The sequence below is a fragment of the Dendroctonus ponderosae genome, unplaced genomic scaffold, assembly GCF_020466585.1.
Source record: "Dendroctonus ponderosae isolate FM_Combo_2020 unplaced genomic scaffold, Dpon_F_20191213v2 Dpon_F_20191213_5, whole genome shotgun sequence".
NCBI lineage: Eukaryota > Metazoa > Arthropoda > Insecta > Coleoptera > Curculionidae > Dendroctonus > Dendroctonus ponderosae.
This window is the reverse complement of record NW_026018715.1, coordinates 10,269,773-10,291,150: the sequence shown is the minus strand read 5'-3', so window position 1 is coordinate 10,291,150 and position 21,378 is coordinate 10,269,773. Positions and strand designations below refer to the sequence as shown.

At 35.3% G+C, this 21,378-nt stretch overlaps 1 protein-coding gene across 3 annotated transcripts in view; it reads right to left on the bottom strand.

Annotated features, from left to right (window-relative positions):
• Positions 1–21,378, bottom strand: part of LOC109535232 (transcription factor Sp9) — an 81,347-nt gene that overhangs the window by 8,508 nt on the left and 51,461 nt on the right. The window contains exon 1 of one of the 3 annotated variants that reach the window (XM_019901112.2): positions 12,774–13,105. The exons of the other annotated variants lie outside the window; for them this stretch is intronic. Coding sequence (XP_019756671.1) covers positions 12,774–12,854 — 81 coding nt within the window. The 5' untranslated portion in view covers positions 12,855–13,105. Of the gene's footprint in view, positions 1–12,773; positions 13,106–21,378 lie in introns of those variants that run through there. 3 annotated transcript variants of the gene reach the window in all.

Genomic DNA, 21,378 nt, shown 5'->3' with positions numbered 1-21,378 from the left:
GTTCTTGATTACTTTTTGATAAATAATTCGTTCTTATTGCGAAATAGGAGCACTATTTATCAATCTGTAATAAAAGACGTGAGGAAATTCTGAAACGACGTGAAAAAAATTTTTTTTTGTTTGACAAAAAGAAGTTTGTAAAAAAATGAATCCGCCTCAACAATGTAGAACTTATCCTCAATAAGTTCTTACAATTTTTTTGCTTATTTGGCATTGACCAGTATTTGTTTTAGTTCAGTATTTTGCCCCAAAATTACGAAATTTTCTCACTTTTCTTTACAGGTATTGATATAGAAAACACTGACTTTATCAAACCGAAAAATCGCATCTTCAATTCTGGAAAAAAATTTCATTTTTTGCACCATTTCATGTGGGCGTCCTGAACTCACATCAACTATTTTTGCTTGACTCAGGAATAAAAGGATAAATAAAGCTCCACTGATTACGTTCCCAAACAGAGCTTCTTAAAGGGACAGATGGGATTTAGGCAATATTAATTTGTAAAATTATTTTTTGGAAAATTCCGATGCTCAAAATCGGCCACTTCTTTGACTGAAAACTCGTGGGTTTTCTCCTGTAAAACGAAAGGAAATGTGTTTAACAGCCTGATCGCCAGAAGTTCCACCTTCAAGGCTTCCGAATTTCTCAATGTTTGAAAGTCAATTGTCGACGATATAAAATGACTTATTTTTCCGAAATAAATTTTCGGACACATAAGAAGTGACAAAGGTTTAGTATTCACAGTAAACTTTCGCGGAACTTTCACATAAAAACGGTATTTTGCATCGTTGATCATTAAAAAGAGGAAAAATATGTTATTTTGTAGGCTCCTAACTGCCATTTCTTTTTTAACGAATTTCCATTGATAAAACACTAACAGCTTTTATTTTATCGCGTTCAGTCTATTCTCATTACTGCGCCTTTTCTTGCTATTTTTGCTTTGTTTGCTGGACTTGTGACTCTTACATTAATTTGCTATCTATTCTGGCAAAACGGACGGGTTATTACCTATTTTTATTGTCCTAATCGGCCACTATACGTCGCTACTTATATATTCCTTACACCTGCTTATATCAGCGGACACTGTCATCTCTAATAAGAGGGCAATTATAAGTGCCATGCATACACGTACCAGTATATTGTGCTATTAAAACTAAATTGCATAATTGATCAAAGTGACAATGAAAAATTGCCGCTCTTAATTCAACTATGCATACATGAATTTCCTAGTGAAATTAGTCGGTGTCTCTTCAAAAGCATCTGCGACCCTCATGCATAAAACAGATACAAGTTATTGTTGGAAAAGTCAAAAAATTCACGTGTCTAAGAGGTTTCGTTAAAAATGCGACCAATTATTGAAAACTGGACTAATCGCAGCATGTTGAGCAATTTCAGCAGAGGGAGCAAAATAAGCTCAACTCTGCGCTTCAAGAAAATTACTCACTTCCAATAATTTATGCTTTGGGCGTTTTGAAGTTGTTTGGGTTAGTTAATAACAATAAATACATAAACAAGTAGCTCTTCGTTTCTAGTTTTGCTTGTAGCCACTAGGCGTGGTCTAAAGCCTTTTGTTGTTCGGACTCAGGTCAAGGCGATATTGGCATGGTAGAAGAACAGCGATCGCTTTGGGCAGTAGAGATCAAGACAAAGAATCAACGCAACCGTTGACTACTGTAAACGAAGGTCAATCCGTTAATTACTTCGGAAACAGTCTGGCTGTGAGAACTTGGGGATAATGATTGAAAATATTAATCAATAAACGATGCCGCACTAATTCGGATGATCGAAACTGGCAGGGGCGGAGCTCTCAGCGCGCACAGCGATCCAATAAAAATGAGCTCTATTGAAGTAGATTTTTATTCAACTAAACTAAATTGATGATTGCAAAGAGCATTAAGTCTAATTATTTGGCCAGTTTTGCTACCACACTACACCTATGGAGTTTGGGAAGTTGGGGTGCGAAATCAATCAATGTAGGCAAATCAATGCCATCAGACTTCCATTTCCTTTGGTCAAGCCAGGCCAGACGGGCTTTTTAATCCCCTGGGCAACATTTGCATGAAAATTAGCAGCGACTCCTTTACCTGACAGAAAATTAGTTAAAAGCGCATAATTATGTTACTGAGAAATTGGTTTTGAATACGGAGTTCTTCCGGGAACGAATAGATTAAAAATCTTCTATATTGATGATGTCGGTTCGGATCCAAGAACCCGGCCACTGCCTGAAGACATTCATGAATTATTATAAAACACGTTTTGGTTTACGCTCACCAAAAGTCTTCACATTATCGACTCAATGACAATTTACTTTGTAGCTCCAACATTTTTATTATTATTATAATTTTGTTCGTACTTGATTGACGTCCAATTTTTGGGTCATCAAAATTATGACCATTATTATCAACAGTAAATCAAACGCAAACAAGCGCCAATAGACCAGCCGAAAATTACTTTTTAATAGTGCCGAATCTTCCAACGTACAAAACGATAATGACGAATTGATTGGCGGCCGAAACCATCCCTTCTACCCCCCATGGTTAACAAGGGTGTCAGCTGGTGGGGGCGTAAACAGTTCAATTCTCTATTTGTACCCATATGACGGTCTATTTGCGGCTTTTTTAAATGGGATTTCTATTTACTTTTGGGGTTTGTCCAGGGGGTAAAAAGTGAAAATGGACTCGATGAAACCGACCGAATATCAGTACTTTTATCGTTTGTAATTAACGAAATGGGCCTAGTGTTCATTAGTGTAAAGTGCCATTCGGGAATGTTAAGAAAACGTTGCACTAGTTTGACTAGATTCGATAGAAATATCGCGAGATTCCACTCTACAAGTGGAATTACGTATAGAAATAGACTAGTAGATATTTTTTTGCAATTAAAAGTTTCTTACGGGAAAGCGTGCAGAAAAACGTGAAGTTTTAGTAACGCACTAGTTTTTGATCACAATAAGCTGATCCAATATTTTCCACTTTTCAAAATCAAAAATTAGTGGAAGATTTTCAGAACGGAAACTTCCAGAGTTGATAACCAAAGTTCCCTTTGTTTCTTGAGAAATGTTACTTTGGGCCACTGTATCGTCACACCTTCAAAACTGTAAAATATTGGAGAAAACAAATTGCCTTCTAGAGAAAACTTCTGAGTTGATTGCCAAACTTTTGGAAATGTTATTCCCTTCTTCGCAGTTTAGCTCGTGTTTGTTACCGTCTTTCCCTGGAAGAAACACGAAGAAGAAGGAACCCCGAATGTGAAGAAGGAAATTTATTTTTCGAAAGTTTGCTATCAGCTGAGAACTCTCTTTTTTTTTGAAAACTGCAATAGACCGATCTGCAACATTTTCTCCAAAATCAAGAACGTAAAGAAAAATTTTGGACAATATTGGCCTTTTTTTAAAATTAAAGGTCTTCACAATGGAAGCTTTCTTCCTCAGAATAAATATATTCTTCGTTAAATGAGGTTTAACTTGTGTTTCTTCTCTTCGTTTCCCAAGAAATGTTAGTTCAGTTTTCATACTAGGAAAATTGGAAGAAATTGATGAAAACTATTTGCCATCTTGGAAAAAAATGTCGGCATTTTATTTTCTTTCATCTCGTGTTTGTTCTTCTTCAATGCTTTCAAGTTAAACAATGAACAAAAAAATTAATTTTCCGAAAGCTCGGTAATCAATTCAAAACTTTGTTTTTTGAAAGCTGTATCAGACCAATCAGAAATGAAAAACTGAAGGGAAGGTTTTGGAGATCAGCAAAGATCACAAAAAAAACTTCTTCCTAGAAGTCCCGGGATTAAACACCAGCCAAACTTTGAAGATTTGAGTATATTTTCTGAAAGCTCGCTGTTCAACTCATTTTAACAATGACTTGAACAGTTGAATCCACACAATTTTCAAATTTTCAAAATCAAAAAAAGTATGGAAGATCTTCAAAATAGAATCTTGCAGAGTTTAACAATGACAGAAAAACATATTGATTACCAAAATTTTGAAAAATATATTTTTTTTCATCAAGGTTTAACTGTTTTTAAACCATCAAGAATAAAATATATTTTCCGAAAGCTCGGAGATCAACTCAAAACCCAGTTTTTGAAAACTGCATCAGATCGATCAGCAAAATCTTCCACTCTATAAAATGAATAAACAAAAGTAAAATTTTAGAGAACAATATTTGCCTTTAAAAAAACTTCTTCGTAGGAAGAAAAGGGATTAAACACCAGCCAAACTCTGAAAAAGGAAATATATTTTTCGAGAGTTTGCTAATCAACCTAGAACATTTTTTACAAAGGTATCAGCAGCTCAATCCATATGATTTTCCACTTTAGAAAATCAAAAAGGAATGAAAAAGATCTTCAGAATAGAAGCTTCCGGAGTTGATTAAGTACCAAATTTTCGAAAACAATATTTTGTTTATCAAAATTTTACTCGGATTTATTCGCTTCGTTTCTAATGTTAATTTCTAATGTTTGTCTCGAAATGTTAATTTCAGTCCGCATTATTGTTGTACTTTGAAAAGAGGAAGATTTTTTTTTTAAGTGGAAGCAGAAAAAAACTTCAAGGTTGAGTACCAAGCTTTTGGAACATGTATTTCTTTTATCAGAGTTTAAATCGTTTTCAATCCCGTCCTTTTCCGGGAAGATTTTTCACTGTTCAAGTTCAAAAATTAATGAAAGGTCTTCAGAATAAAAGCTTCCAGAGTTGGTCATCAAAATTTCAAAAACTATAATTTATTCATCAAAATTTAACTCGGATATCTTCGCTTCGTTTCCTGAAAAATGTTACTTTGAGTCCGTATTATGGTCGTACTCTGAAAGTGGAAGATTTTTTTTTAACTAAAAGCAGAAAAAAGCTTCCGTGTTGATTACCAAACTTTTGGAAAATGTATTTTGTTTTTCAGAGTTTAACTCCTTTTCAATCCCGTCCTTTTTCGGAAAGCTTGGGAATCCAAACTAAACGCATCTTTTTTTTGCCAAGATCTCAATGCTCAATCCCCAAAATCTTCCACTTTTCAAATTATGGCAAAACTGTGAACAAAAGCTTCATTTTCAAGTTCAGACTCCAATCCCGTGGTAGGTTTTCTTTGCGCAAATTATGATATTTTCCCCAAACAAACAAATTGTGCACATATGCAGAATTACAAAGTGGAAAAAACACGAATTTATAATGCATCCTAATAGAACATAATAACATTCCAAGTTCGTGACTTCAAGCCGGTGTCAGATTCATACCTCAATCAAGTTATTATTTTAATGTCGTAATTACGGGAGAATGGATTGAGTAACTGCAGGGAATAAAACGGCGTATAATTACTTCGAAAAAAAAACCGTCTGTTTACTTGCGCAAATATTCAGAACACCCGTCAAATACACATAACGGTGAAAAAATGTGCTGGTTACTGGGTATGCATGCTTTCCTTGAAATAATAAAAGTTCTGAACCTAGACAAGACACCGAAATTGCCCATCAACACCCACCGACCGTAAATACACCTCCAAGATTTTCCGGAACTAATAAGTTTTAATACCTGGTTGTTTACGTTTAAGTGAGGCAATATGCGGCGACTAATAAAGAATTGCTCGTATTATTTATACCCAACTATAAAACCACTGGACTGATCTCAACAAGTCATTAATAATGCCGCAATGTCGGCAAAATAAGCGACGGCTTATAAAGAATAATAAACGGTTATTAATTGTTTTCGAATTGCCGCCAAGAATAAATACGAATTTTTACGCCGAATTAAGCGGAACCGTTAATGAACGATAACAGATGTGGGTTTCACAGGGCAAATACAATCGGTTGCGGTTTCAATAATAATTTCTTAGTCGGAATTAGTTTGGAGAAATAAATGGTCGGTGGCTGGTTTCCGCTTTTATATTAATTTGCTGCCGTTTTTCATGGTATGTCCCAATGGACGTCTATATAGGTGGTCTCTGAAATTCATCATTTATCATACTGCCAATGGGCAACTTTAATATTATACCAGACGTTCTTTATACGTCTGATTGGAAATTAACTTTCACTCTTGCACTAACTTTATTTAAAAAAGTGTTATTTTTGGTTAATTTTGAAAGCCCAAAATTTATCATAGACATGGTCACTTTACACCCTGTAAGTGACGTGTAAGTAAGTCCGTTCAGGCATCCGAAGCACTTCACAGGTATATGAATTATATGGCTAGTTTTAAGCGAAAATTAATGTTTTTAGTTTCATTGAATTGTCAGTGGTTTATCAAAATATTCATCCATTTAAATAATTTTTTAAAACATCGGTAACGGTCGGTACATCTTGCTATTCGAACTCCCAGTAAAGAAATCTGGTCCAATAACTTCCATATTAATTATTCGAGCCTAAAGAGTTACCAAGAATCTTTTCCGAAAATGAGTTTCTGAAGTAGCAGCTCTCGATGGTTTTTCCTGAATGGTAAAGATAAGGCGCAGTCCAGTTTCTTGCAATATGTCGAGCACTCACGTCTTAAGTTGCTCTCTAAATGCAGGAAGTCTTCCTTCAGTCCTCTGGTTGTGAAAATTAATTATGTGAGCTCGGGTGAGAAATTAATTTTCTCATTCAGTTTCATCAATTCCATTTTCAAAATTCCTTACAATATTGCCAACACATCAAACGACCGAATTCATTAAAACAGTGTCCACACAAGCAACGTGACAAGTAATTTTCGGTATGCTGAAGCGGCGAACAAAAACGAACGAAATAAATAAATATGGCCCGTCATTTTTCTACATAAATAGCACCCGCCCCTTTCTTGTCGCTCGTTTTATTATTAAAAAAATATTGAAATTAGGCTGACTGTCGAGCATACAAGATTGTCGTCTTCACATAAATGAAGCCGTTAACGACATACGCTTAATTTTATCGTGCCAAGTGGAAACTAAAATTAGAAAAACAGGCTCGATTTATTTTAATTTATTTGAAACTTCCACGCCCTTTAAGTGCCGTTTTCCGTAAATTTCCCTGTATTTATCTGCGTTGGCCCTCGGTATTTCATTGTCGAAATATGTGCGCAAAAAGAACTGAAAAGTGATTTTTTTCTTCAGTACCTACTACTCACTGAACGGTTTGGTAATTGTTGTGTCTTCATTATGTGGGCTTTAACATGGGAAAGTAATACTTTCCCATAATATTTCGACGGCTCGCTCCTTAGTAGGTAGCACATTTCGGTAAATATAACCGGCGCAGGTTCAGCATATGTTTCTTTCAAAATATACATCACATCTGTTCGACAAAAGTTGTTTTTCATTTGGAGCCCGATCCATTCAATCATAATTTTTGATTACGGTTGACAATTTTTCGAGTTTTTGAATAAGGAAACATGTGTTGGGCCGTGTACTCGAAACTGATACTCTGTACCTGCCTGAATCGAGCAAATTATTTTCTCTACAAATTTTTAAAGCTTCTCTAAGTGTTTCTTATAGGTATTGGATAGTGAAGTTTTATGAGCGACGTGGTGCAAGATTTTACTTTCAAATAATGCAGATTTTGCATACGCTAATGCATACGCCCACACCCCTAAATTGCATAAGCGAATGAAAATTAAAATGCCCTTTCAAGATTTTCGCCTTGATTAAATATTGCTGTGCACAATCTAGACCATTTCATAATACTTGCAAATTACGTCGGAATATTTAAGTTTCCGTTATTACCCAGACGTGCAATTATTTTAAACGAACCTGTCACCTGTCGAGAAATGAAAATGTTGCGAGAGGAAATGCATGTTGTGCAAAAATATTAGTCACTAAGTGCATCGAAGAGCATTCGGAAAAAAGCCGTACTCACATATGCTCGCAGAATGGAAAACAATTTGTAGCAGGCACATTTCGTTGCGGTTCAATCCAGGAACACACACTAGTCTACCTAATATCTATCTAATAATGACATTAAATGGTTCCATTTGTTGGAAAATCGCTTTTCTGTTTATCGGTTCGACTACGTCGATAAATAGGCCACTTAAACGTGCCTGCAATTTACATTTGTGTGGGCTTTTTCTAGAGTAACACCGCAAAACGCGACATAAATTTTCAGTACCATTTACTATTGTACAGTTAGTGGGTTGATGATTTATTTTTAAAACATCCATGTATTTGAATAGTCATTAGGCTGGTTAGTTCTTTCAATGCTTATGTAACGGTGTTCGTAAATTTTCCAAAAGAAGTAATTTTTTGCGCAAAATAGAAACAATCCTGAAAACACTGACTCATGACTAAATTGTAGTAAAAATTGTTATTGTACACCCCAATACATTTGTTGATTCAATTGCAAAAAATGTCCCACGTTCAAAAATTCTCACAAAAAGTCTGGTTTTAATTTAATTTTAGTAATTGCGTTTAAATCTTATGTAGCATTAAAACACCTTTTCGAATGCTTCAAACATCACCTAAAACAATTTCACACATATATTAGGGGTAATAAATTTTTTTTCCTTTGCTGCTTGGAAAGTCACTTTTTAGGAAGTGCAGATTTTCTAAAAACTAAATTTCAAATTCAACAAAAGTGAGTGAGTTTGGAGATTTTTACTCACTAATTTTAATTAAGTTCCTGCTATTGAAAATGTGATTTACAACGATTCGAATGAAATCAATAAAAACGAGAACACAGTTACCAAAGGAACGAATCATTAATTTCAATGTTTTAGAATTGCAGATTTTTAACAAAATTGAATTTCCCCAATTTTTCAAGACTTCACAAAAATAATGCTAAGAAATACTGCCACGTCGCGTGTAAAGTAGGTAAACTTGCAAACTGTCTGAGCCTTCTGAGCACATTTTCTCCGGATCAAATTTCTAGCTTAATTTGTTACTCAAATTCAATTCTAATTGAGCTAAAAGTAGAAGGAATCAATGCATTGAAAAGCAAATACCCTAAAAATCAATAATTGATTAGACAGTCGGGAAAAGCTTAGAAAAAGAACCGATTCAGCTTGAAATAATCCATTTTTGCTTTAGTTTTCCTTCAATGTGACCAGCTTCAGCAATTTTCTATTTAACAGTTTAAAGACAAGTCGCATTCTCATTTTTTATTTATACTTAGATAAAAGAAAACTGTCGTCCATTTGAGCAAATGTTGCAGTTTTTTGCTTAGGATATTTGACTACATTTAAAGTCTAATCAGTTGACCCATGAGCTCGTAATCTATGTAAATACCTAAATACAGTATAACAAATAAATTATATGGAAATTAATAATAAAAAAAGTTACAAGTATTAATATGTTTTCGGAAACTTACTACTGGATCGTCATTGGGAAAAGGATGTAAAAATTGTAATAATTTCTCAGAGAAGCGGCCCTATGAAAACATGCAGTCGAAACATGATCAAATAAAACGGTTGAACTTTTGGGGATTGTAATAAACAACTGACAAAAGTCGTTTTCTACACTTGCTGATGTTTCACAAAGTTTTATACGCTTATTATTCAGTAGGAATTTTTTTACCTATACAGGGTGTCCCGTAAGCACATGCTCAAAAGGGTACTGCGATATTCTTTGGATCAAATGAAGACGATCTGACCTAACATTTATTAACAAAAAGTGTCTGGCTCCTCTGCTATTGATGATCAAATTTTTTCAAAAAATTTATCTCTTTGAAATATCGGGAGAATGGTACGATGTATTTTGGTGAAATTCGCTGTGATGAAACTCGCTCATATTTTGATGAAACAATTGAGTTCAGCCGTTTTGGACAAGTGGTGAATTCTTCAGTGTCGTGGCCCAAAAACTACCAGAACTTTTAATTTGGTGGATGAAATCAACTCATTTTTTTTGGTTGATGCACTAATCATTTAGATATTCACAATTTTGGGATAAAAACAGAAATTTTGATTTCGCAAAAACTATGAATGTTAAAAGATTTTACAAAAACCACAAAATAGTGAATACATTATTTGTGCATCACCCAAAAAAATAGCTTATTTTATTTACAAAATATGTTACAAGATTTTACAAAGAACACAAAATTGTGAGCAAATGATTAGTGCATCAATCTAAAATGAGTTGATTTCATCCTCCAACTAAAAAGTTCGGGTAATTTTTGTACCAGGACAGTCAAGAATTCATCACTTGTCCAAAACGGATGAACTCGATTGTTTCATCAAAATATGAGTGGTACATAAGAACAAATTCACAGCGAGTTTCACCAAAATACAACTTACCATTCTCCTGATATTTCAAAAAAGATAATTTTTTTGAAGAATTTTGACCATCAATGCCAGAGGAGCCAGACATTTTTTGTTAATAAAAGATATGTCAGATCGTATGCTTTTGATACAAAGAAATAATTGATTAACAAAAGTCGTTATCTGCACTTGTCGATGTTTTGCCTATTTATATCCGCCTGCTCCTCAGGAGGAATATACGAAAATGCCAATTCTAAAAACTACACCAAACTAATCTATTGGTACACAATTCCTACTGAGACATAAATAGACGAAACGTCGACAAATTTGTTCCATAACAAACCAATGTAAAAAACACTTTTGCAAGTTTCTCAATTAAAAAATTCGGCATTTTGTCACAACACATTCCCCATTAATCTCCCACTTTCAAATATATCCTTCAGGGTTTTAGGTAGGTAATGATCCGTATTTCCTGCTCAATTAAAAAATCTTTTGGCAATTATCCTTTAAATGGTCGGATGAAAGAAGCAAGTCAACCTCCATTTGTTACTCTCACACATTGAGACTGAGCGCTATTTTCTTTATGTGGGGCTTTGCAATGTGTATGACTTTGCATGTTTTCAACAATACTTTCACTGGTCGATACTGTGGCTTTCCTAGAGGTTTCTTCATTACAAAGAGGCAATTCGAACGGAACCAATCAACAAAGCGTCCAGTAAAATTCCCGAAACTGTCTCCTCTCTAGGGAACCGGCTATTCCATAAAACAGTGTCTCGAGGCCCTTCATGCATATAGATTTGTTATTTCACTGGGGGCCATTCTTTACGGCCGATTCTCATTAAGAACTGGACGTTCTCTGACAGTTGCTTTTTCTGTTTATTTAACATCTGCAAATACCAGTAGCCTGATGCACAGTGGGTAGTAAAGAGTGGTTGTAGATTTCGCTAATGTAACGTTTATATAAATTTAAGCCTCTAGCCACGAATGATTGCTGATTAACAAGGCAATTTGTTTGGTTTTGTTTCAAAATAACTTACTAAGAGGGAGTTGTGTTATCGCTAATGTTAAATGGAACTGGAACTTGATGGCAATTTGCATACTTTCCAGGAGAAGATTGAAAGAATGCTTGCTTGCAACCACCTTCGGAACCTGTTAGATGTACGAACACTTGCACTTTCATCGAGCAGGTAAATTTTGGCATAAAAGATCGAAAAATGCCCTAAGCGGGTAAATGAAACTGAAAGTCCAAAGCACCCTGAACATGCGGGAAGATCAACGTGAGTCCTACAAAAGACAATTCGGTCACCATCGATAAATGCCAATTCTTTTCTGTGCCATTTTCCCATGCACAGTTTGCCGAACAGACCTTTGTCATGTTGGCCTTTATCCGAAGAATCGATAGCCTGGCTACTTAGTGGTCAATAGAACTCGAGACTTCGAGAGCTTCCTAATTGTGAACATGGACTCAAGGGGAAATCGGTGTTATTTTAGAGATTATCAGATGGAAGCTTGGCGGGTTTTATTCATTGGAGATTCTACAGTGTTTTCTCGCAGGGGTTTAATTAACTAGAACTGCTTTTTTTAACTGAAGCCCGTCGTGTAACTCAATTTTGTTAATTTTGAGAAAACCGCCAGTACCTTATTATGTTATCAAACAGTATCGAATCACCTTCTTCAAGAATTTCGTGAGAATCTTGTACAAGTCTTGTTCTTGTATACAAACTATTAAACATGTTCACCTCGTTTAAACTAATGCGGTTTACCACTAAATATGGCAAAGTTCTATCATGGAAGTATCCAAAACCAGATTCAAACCTGTCAGTTTCGTGCCACTTCACGAATAAAAGAGCAACGTGTACGTGCAAACCTCATGGGGAGCGCTTTACACTCTTGATGGATTCTCACAGCGTGAGATTACCCAAACAAATACGCCGCCCCATTGATCCAAATCCACCTTAATACCACTGTTATAGTTGGTAGAAGAATGTTTTTCGTTTTTGTTGCCAAAAGAACTTGTAGGAACATGGTAGGAAAAGTGTGCCTGCACGAGTATAATAGAAGTAAAAGGTTGCAGGACGATTTTTGAAGTACTCGTATTTGAAGCCGGTTTTAGGTTGAACTCTTGCTCTTTAGTTCGGGAATTGTTATCAGTTCAATGGGCTCAAAAAATTGCTCGTTGCGTGTTCACGAACTGCAATTGCGATTACATCAAAAATGTATCAGGCTGAAGCTCCAGAAATGCATAACCGATTGGGCAGTTTGGATTGTTGCATAATTTGGCCGAAGAGGCTCATTTCGAACGATGTTGTCATTGAGTGGTTTTCCCACGAAGAAATTGCTTCAATGAATTGTTAAGTCGCCAACATCGCTTTCGTAATTGGGTTCCCCGATTTCGAACTAAAACGAAATTGGAAAAACTTGCAAGGAATTCAAGGTAATTTACCCACGCCATTGTGAAGACCATCCACTGGAGGATAGTCCACTTTAAACATAATGTGCAAAAACCGTTCTTAAACAATAGATGGAATCGGATGTTGACATGATGTATGTAAAATAATTAAGTAGACAATCTTGAAACAAGCTAAAGCATTGGAAAATCCGGAACAAAACTTCGAAATCCATTCGATTAATTGCTAGAAAAATAGAAGGTTTAACAACTCACAGCAGTTTTGACATTCATGGTCATAGCAGGAATCTGCGCTCCAAAATAATGCCCCGCAGGTGGGTTAACATCTGTCAACATGTCGTCACTGTTTCGAATCACTGTTTTGTTTCAATCAGACAAACCATCAAAACACTAACCCGTTTCTAGTGTCCAGCAGCAATCAAACGCAATCACCAAAACGGCACACTGTGATGATCAGTACCTTCTATTGTTGAATTCACATAGCTCACTATTTCTCGGAAGGAAAACAGTTGAAAATCAACGGTTCCCCTTCTGTACAAAGCGACTGGGGGCGTGGCCCCAGTTTGGGACCAATCGCGACCGTTGCCATTTATAAAACGGGCTCGCCTTCAATCTTTATGGTGTATTAAGCGGCGTGAGTGCCAATGCGCAGTGCACGCATGCTAGATGGAAACGGTCGCCTCTCTTTTGCATGTGAGTAAAGTCCCTGTTTGTACAGAGGCCGATTAAAGTGCAGCTTTAAAGGTTAGTTTGGATGGTGTTAATTTCAGCGGCATGATGCTTATGCGCTATTGTTTTACGTGTTTTTGAGGAAAAACCTTTAAACATTTGAAAGCCGATGGAACAACGGAAACTCCGGCCAAGGCAGCAGTTTCAACAGAACCATCAGCATGCTTGATAATGTCAAAATTGTCTTGAACTGTTAATGTTGAAAACTGTCGTCGCGCCTCTCTTCTTTTTCCGCCTACACCGATGCCGGCAAGATCAAAAGATCGCACAGCATCACGTCTCACTTGGAATGCGCAATTTGTCGTCTGCGTCACGACCACATTCGAACTGGCTGAACGGTCCTGATTCGGCAAACAATTTCCATCCGCGACATTCCTGCGAAGAACCAGCTGAATGTTGCCATTCCAACAAAAAATCCGCAAAAATAAAACTTTGGTCGATGATCGCTACCTATATCTGAAGATGGCTGGTCTGTCGAAAAATTTTGGATACTCCTTTCCCAGCCTTTTGGCAGTGACGCAATAATAGTGGTTCTTTTTCTACTACTTGTCCATCAAGGAAGCCGGAAATTTGATGGTGGATAGACTTCAGGCAGATCACAGAGCATATGGAAAACAAGGAGCCAATTTTCTTATGCCTCTTTGTCCAACCAAAGAACTTGGACAAGAATGCAGCCAGATCTCCTAGACCTTTTTATACAGGATGTCCGGAAAAGGTGCGACCAACACTTAACGAGGCAACTCTACATAAAAAAAGTGTATAAGTGTAAAGAGTGTGTCAAGTTCCTATATTTTGCGGAAACTCAATAATAACGAATCTACAGGGCGTTAAATTTAGATTTTTTAAATGCATTTTATGAAATACCTTTTTTCTTGGTTTCCCGATTGTTTTAAAATTTGGGAAAAGTTAACGTTTATACGTTAATGCTAGAGGGTTGAACTCACCGATGGCATTTAGTTATTATTTTTCACTTTGGTTTTTAATGGTTTCAAAATATAAAAGAACGCTTAAAATTGCGCAAAAAAGGTTTACTTGTCTTGTTTCTCTAAAATGGGCAGTTTTCTAGACAATCTACTTTTAACATTGTCTTGCACGGTGTAAGCAATAACGCCCGTTAAATTATTTCCAACGTTTTAACCGAGAGCACTTAGAATGAATTATTATTTATTAAATATTTAATTAGATAATAAGTATGCATGTATTGAATTATTAAAGTTTCATAATCTTTTTAAAACTTTAACATCCTGCGGATCAGTTATTATTGAGACTTCGCAAATTGTTATAAGAACTTGTCACACTCATTTTTTCTGAAGAGTTGCATCGTTAAGTGTTGCTCGCACTTTTTCCGGACACGTTTTAAAAAAAATACGCAGAAGTTACGGGGGAATTGGTATACTAATTGATCACATCTGTCTATTTACACCAAGTTTTGCAGATGACGTGACAGTGGTTATTCAGGATTCGTATGACATGGAATTTGTGCTTCAAAGGTTATACCAAGAATAGAACAACTGGAGGTTAGAAATCAACATCTACAAAACAAAATATACAGTGACAAATTCCAAAGCTCAGTTTTCCAAGAGAAGTGAAAAGAGAGACAGAGAGGTGAAAAAGCATATAGGAAGGACAATGGTGGAGTTTGTTCTCTCCTACGGAAATGAATTGTGGATGCTATCTTATCTGCGACTAAGTAAAGAAATACCTAAATTGCAAAAAAATTGAAATTAGGTCATAAGACGAAGAGCAGATGCATAAGAAATAGTTTTGGAAAGAATCAAGAAAAGTTAATAACATCACAACACCGCAAATGAGGGGAATATTTTATAGTAGAATTGTAATAAGGGGAAATAGGCTCGTTGGCGTCGTAAATTCGACAATTTTTCGTGTTTTTTGGGTTAGTTAGTGATAATCGTGACATGAGTACCTACCTAAACTGTTACTTTGAATAAATGTGCAAAGTGGTTTCGTTTGGGTTTGTTGAAGAAAAAGTTGCCTGAATTTCCATAACCTATAGATATTCTACTTGTACATTGACTTATTTTCCCAATTAATTGTTTACGTGCCGCAAATTTAACCTCATTTTGCAACTTCAAAAAATGTAAAGACATATTGTCGATTGCTCTCGTAAATGCAATTACATCAAGCAAGCGGATGGTCGATATTTAACGGAACCGCTAAAATAACAGTGTTCCAAGCGTGTAACCGCAGTTGCAGGTAGTCGATGTAACCGGCTTTTTTTGAAACCTTCCCATAAAACGGAAAATGTAGTTTGCAGTATGGTGCCTTTATACTGTTTAGAACCGATGCGACACATGGACGAATAGTGTGTAGTCTGAGGCGACACCGTAGAGCAATATTCAATTGTCAACGGAAAACATGTTTAATAATAAATAAATATTTCCTAAAAAGAGATTTCTCTGATTGTCCAGGATTGCCAAACACGCATTTTTGTTCGAGAGCGTTTTTGTTAATGTGGATTATTAAATGTTATTGTTGACTTGAATGAACAAGAAAATTATTAAATTTTTTATAGGTATATTTTATTTAATCCATTCTATTTTTTATCAGTTTTATCTTCTTCAAGTAGTTACTTATTATGAGTCATTTTTTATTTTTATAATATATTATTTTCAGTTTAACAATGTTACGATTTTTTTTAAATCAACTAAATCATTATTCATCATCTCTATTTCTACCATTATCATAGTTGCGAATTTTTAAAGACAAATTTTAAAAGGAACGTTGGAACCTGTTACAATAAAGGTACAGTTTAGCAGACCTGTGTATACATTGCTTTTTGGTTGGCGAAGCAAATTAGATTTTTCTTCGCCAACCAAAATTTCCTTCTGCAACATTTTCTACAAATTTGAATCAAAACATCTACAAGTTTCCTACCGAACATAACTTTGCCTCCAAAGTAGCTTAATGAAAGTCTAAACGACTCGGTTAGTTCGGAAAAAATGCATCAAATTGTCAAACTATGCGCGGCATGCAACTTCCTTCCCTATAATTAATTCCTCCTTCAAGTCAGATCACTTAGTAGGTTAATTTAGTTATTTAGTGACCAACCTCACTGTGGCGGTTGCATTTTGAGGGTGAATGTTTTCCCCCTACATAACATTTTAAGCATGTGCGAGTAATTTAGTGAATTGAGTTTTGGCCGCAAATTATTCCCCGATTTTTGGCGAGGTTCTTGTGGGCCGAAAGCCACACAAGCCATATGGCGTTCCGATCGCTCTATTTGATCGGGAAACTTTCACAGCGTCTCTATTACTTTTCAATATGCTTAGTTAGATTCGAAATTTCAACTTCAACAATTATGCGCTGTTAAAATAGCTTCGTTTAATGGATGGCCAAACAAGTAATATCCAACTACATTCGAAGTAATTATGTATTTTAACTATTAAAGCCAGACATGGCGCGGAGCAATTTTTGGAGCCGCCTGACGTATAATTAAAACGCAAAACTGCCCTATTAATTTATACCAGTTCGGAACGTACTTTTTGTTAACACGAAAACTGGATACAAGGAAAATTAATTATTGTTTCCAGCTATAAATTTTCCGATGTGAACTGTACTTTGCTATGCCTGTATGTTTTTTCCTGGCAATTTAAACTGGTTTTCCCATTTTTTTCGGTTGTTGCAAAGAATATTTGTATTTGAACATACGTAGGTATAGCGACAGTTGCAATGCGGAACGGAATGAAACTTGCCAAGAGAGATTTTAAAAAAGTTCCGATACATAACATATTTTTTGAAGCTCATGTCGTTGCCAAAATAGATGGCAAAACCTAAACATTTTTGCGTTAGATATAGACGTGAAATATTTTCCCATTTTCTTTATATTGGCTCTTGCAATTATTTTGACTGCTCCTGTTCATAAAAATAAACAGGTTTAAATCATCCACAAATCTATCTGCGGACAAATGAATATAATAGTGAACTGTTCAAGTTAAGCTGTATTTTTTAGTCACAGTAGCTCGATTAGGTGGCAGATTTTCGATTTTTCAACCGCTATTTCTAGATAATTGACTTGCGTTTTGAACGGTTTTAGAATTTTTTAAAAATGTCTGTAAGTAGTTAAGGAATACTGGTTTATCTCCAAAATTGACCCAAGAGAAAAGAGAACCGCGGAGCAAAAGCCAACTGAAATTAAAAATGCGAGTTTGTTAAGCTGAAAATAAAAATATATAATGGTGTTGATGGAGGACGCAATCGCACAAAAACCACCCGATGGCAGAGCTGAATAATAAGTTAAATTTTCCATCTTTAACTCAAGATTGTTTACCGGCTACGGCTCTATAAATATACCCAATTTTGAAATTTCCGATCGTGTTTTGTAGAGTAAATGTTTGGCTCTCAATGATGGTTACAATTAGATCGGATTTCAAATAATTGAGAAATCCAGATTTTTTTGGAAAATTGACATCAATAGAGGAACAAGCGGCTAGCGAAAATCAGTTGAGAATCTTTGCTGGGGGAAATATGGGAAAAAATTCGTTATTAAGCTCAAAGAAATTACAAATAAAAATGGCCAAAGGACGCAAAAAAACACCTAGAAAGTAAAGTCATCAAAAAGTTGAACTTTCCATATTTAGATCAAGATTTGTCTGCCGGGAGCAACTCAATAAGTAGGCTGATTTTGAGATTTCCAAACACATTTTCTAGAGAATCTATTTGTTTTAAAAGAAATATTGACACATAGCTACAGTTTTCTTAAATACAGGTCCAAATAGCAGAGTATTCAAACCTTTTTTTGGAAATTGTCTCAAGGTACATCATTAGTCGAAAAGTTCAGCAACCTGCGAGCAGAAATAAATTGCGATGCTTTGCTAAAGTAAAAAGCAAAGATGCAAACGAAACATGGGTGTATTAATCGTAAAAAAATAAAAATTTTACGTGTTGTTATGGGTCAATTGGCGCTAAAAATGCTGGAGAGAAATTGAAACTCTACATTTGTTTGCTCGCCGTATAAGCTGACCGATTTTCAAATTTCAAAATGAGATTAATAAATAATTTACTCGACTTTTACACAGTTGTTTACGAAATTTTTAAAATTGAGTGGCATAAGGAATTTCTTCCAAAGATGTCTCAAGCCACATCGGTAGGCAAATTCCATTTCAATGTTATTTTTCTTAAAATTGCCTCTTAAATTATTTTGTAATCTTTCTAATAACAACCAATAGGTTTAAGCCACACAAAAATCCATTTTGAAGGTAAAACGACTGTAAAATTGAAGTTTTCAACGCAAAATATATTTTTTTTATTTTGCATAGTTGCTCGGTCAATAATTTGATTTTTAAGCTTTTAATCGTCTTTTATCGACAATTTGTTTGGGTTTCACACATAATTGCAGTTTGTAAAATTTGATTTAACATTGCTGAAAAATGAAGTCATTCGAAGATGCCTCAAGCGCCACCAATAAATGCGAGTTAAAAATTGTACAAATCAAAATTTTAAATAAATTTGAATGTTGGCTTTAGATCACATCTTTTTTTCCCATTTCATCAGGCAAAGCAAACAAAAACATGTTTAGTTTTTTACAGTTTTTAAATTTTTATCTAAATTTAATTTTATTTTAATAAACTCGCTGTTAGCTTGGCCGTTTTTCTTTTTACCTTCACAAACCGCTCTTGAGACAACTTTGGAAAAAACCCATAGTTTCATAGCTATTTGGACGCGGATTCTGAAAATGTAAGAACCGAATGAAAGCCGGTGAAATTGTCTATTGCGCGTACTTTGAAATTGAAAAAGATGAAAAGTTCAGTTTTCTATTCACTTCTGTCTAGAGGCGGTTTTTTTATGATTTCATTTGTATTTTTTAACGTTTTTAATTTGACATAGTAAACTAGCATTTCTCTCTATTCGCACTTGTTGTAGTCACTTTTTTCTATTGTAACTTGTAACTTAGCAAATCATCCAGTTCAAGCCCAGAAATATTCAATATTTCTGGGCTATTTGTAAGCCAATTTAAAGCATGCCATACTGTTGAAAAGCCAATTAAAGTAACGCTACATCAAGCGTTTGTTAACATAAAAAATGTGTAAAACCTTGCCAGTGCAGAAATAGAGAATGTAAGGTAAAAACGGCAAATTTTTGAAGAAAAACGGTCAAAGGATGAAAAGTATTTTACAAAAATACAGTTATAATAAAAAATCATGAAATTTTGCCAACTCAAGTCACTAGTTTCAACTAAAGCCACTCTCTGAAATGGTGTACTGATTGAAACTAAAAGGAAAAAACCAGACTTTCGTTTGTTGATTTTCAAAGCATGACGTGGCTAATTTCCGCGATCGGGTCGCTAATCTGCAAGTTGGGGTGACTGACGATCTCTGATGGTATTCGCCCTCCGGCATAAACCCCGTTTAAAACGTGGCGAATTTCAATTTGTACCCTAAAGTTACCCAGACGAATTATCCTTCGATTGGGCTTGGGAAATGCATAAAGACATTTTAGGACAAGGCGGTTTGCAAATTGGAAATTTATTGGAGGGTGGGCAAGCAACGCCTAGTTACAATTTGCAGATTGAGTCCATTAATAAAATCGGTTAATGAACGCAGGATTATCAGAAATCGGATAGTATCAGTAGGTATTTGTATTCGCCTTCAATGTGTCCCAACACCGATCTGCATAAAGTCTTCGGCTATAGAGGTTAAACTATCGATGAGCGTTAAACACAATGCTATTGTTGGACTAGCCTTTTCATTGTTCCTGCTCCATCTATCAATAAATAAATGGCAGACGTTGGTATTTACCGATTTGTATTTCAATGAATAAATTATTGTATTCTGCTATTGTGCGGCACTTTTTCACTCGAGGATAATTAGTGTTTCAGTTTTTTCGCCTGCAAGATAATTGCTCGTTTCTAGGTTAGTAGCTGGCGCTGGCTGGAGCAGGAAGAAGTTTCAATTGACCACAAGAAGCCCGTTTTCTGAGCTTCCTCAACAACGAATACGTAACTCTCTGATACCGGCAATTTCATTAGAGTAACCGCTAATTTCTGTCTCAAACTGATAGTTATACAGTTAGGTAATTGTTCTTATAAGGCCGAGCAGTATGGCTATGATTAGGGCAGAGTAGTTGAACATCAGTCAATTGCGGATATCTGGCTGAAACTGTGTGGTTCGTTATTCTCGTTGGCGGATAAATTATACGAAGTCCAAACTAGTTCAGTTCTGCGACTATTTAATTGGAAATAAGTAGGTGGAGCACGGTTTAATCAAACTTTACGTAAGGAACTATTTAAGGTTGTTACACAGCGTTCCATTTTTGAAAAATATCATCAGATGCTTCACGGAAGCGCAATAAATTCCCTAATTGCACTATCAAGGTAACTCACAGCCTGCCAGTATTCAAGTACAAATTCCTTAATTGCTAGAGATTGATTTCATCCAGTTCTGCCAGCTTTGGCATAACAAACAAGCAAAAACCCGCTAACATTACAGTCAAAACACCGATAAATAATAGCCCAGATTTCCAACATGGTTTAATTAATCTGCGGTTTTCATAGTGTTTGTTTGAAATAATAATTTCACTTTGTCACTGCGGCCAACTAATTACAGTAATGAAGTCATTCAGGTGTCAGCACATCATGAATTTACCTATGGTAATCATCGGTGGATCGGTAAAGCCTAGAAATTTAATTTTTAAATAAACCCATTAAAGTTGCTTAATGGAACATCAACCGTTTGTTACCATGTCATCCATTTTTATTGCCTGAAAGCAAGTGTTAATTATGCTTGAATTTTGTGGTAAAACTTCAAGGTTTAGAAGGTGTAGACGCACAGAAGTCTTGAATCAACGAAAAAGTATTTTGATTAAAAAGAGTCTCTTAAAACTTGAAATTATTACAAAAACTTGGCGGTCGGACATTCAAATTCAAATTCAAATTCAAAATTTATTAAAAAATATATATGTGAACAGAAAATTATTTGTCAATTTACAATTCATATAATGTAAAAAATGTTTGTTGAGTACCTAGATACCTTGTACCTGTATGTACTCTTGAGGTTACAATTTTTTTTTATATCAGTAAGCATATTTTTATTTTCTGTCCTGGTTTAACAGTAATCCACATAGCATACCATACATGTATATTCTTACCTAAAACTAGCAACTTAAAACATTTTCC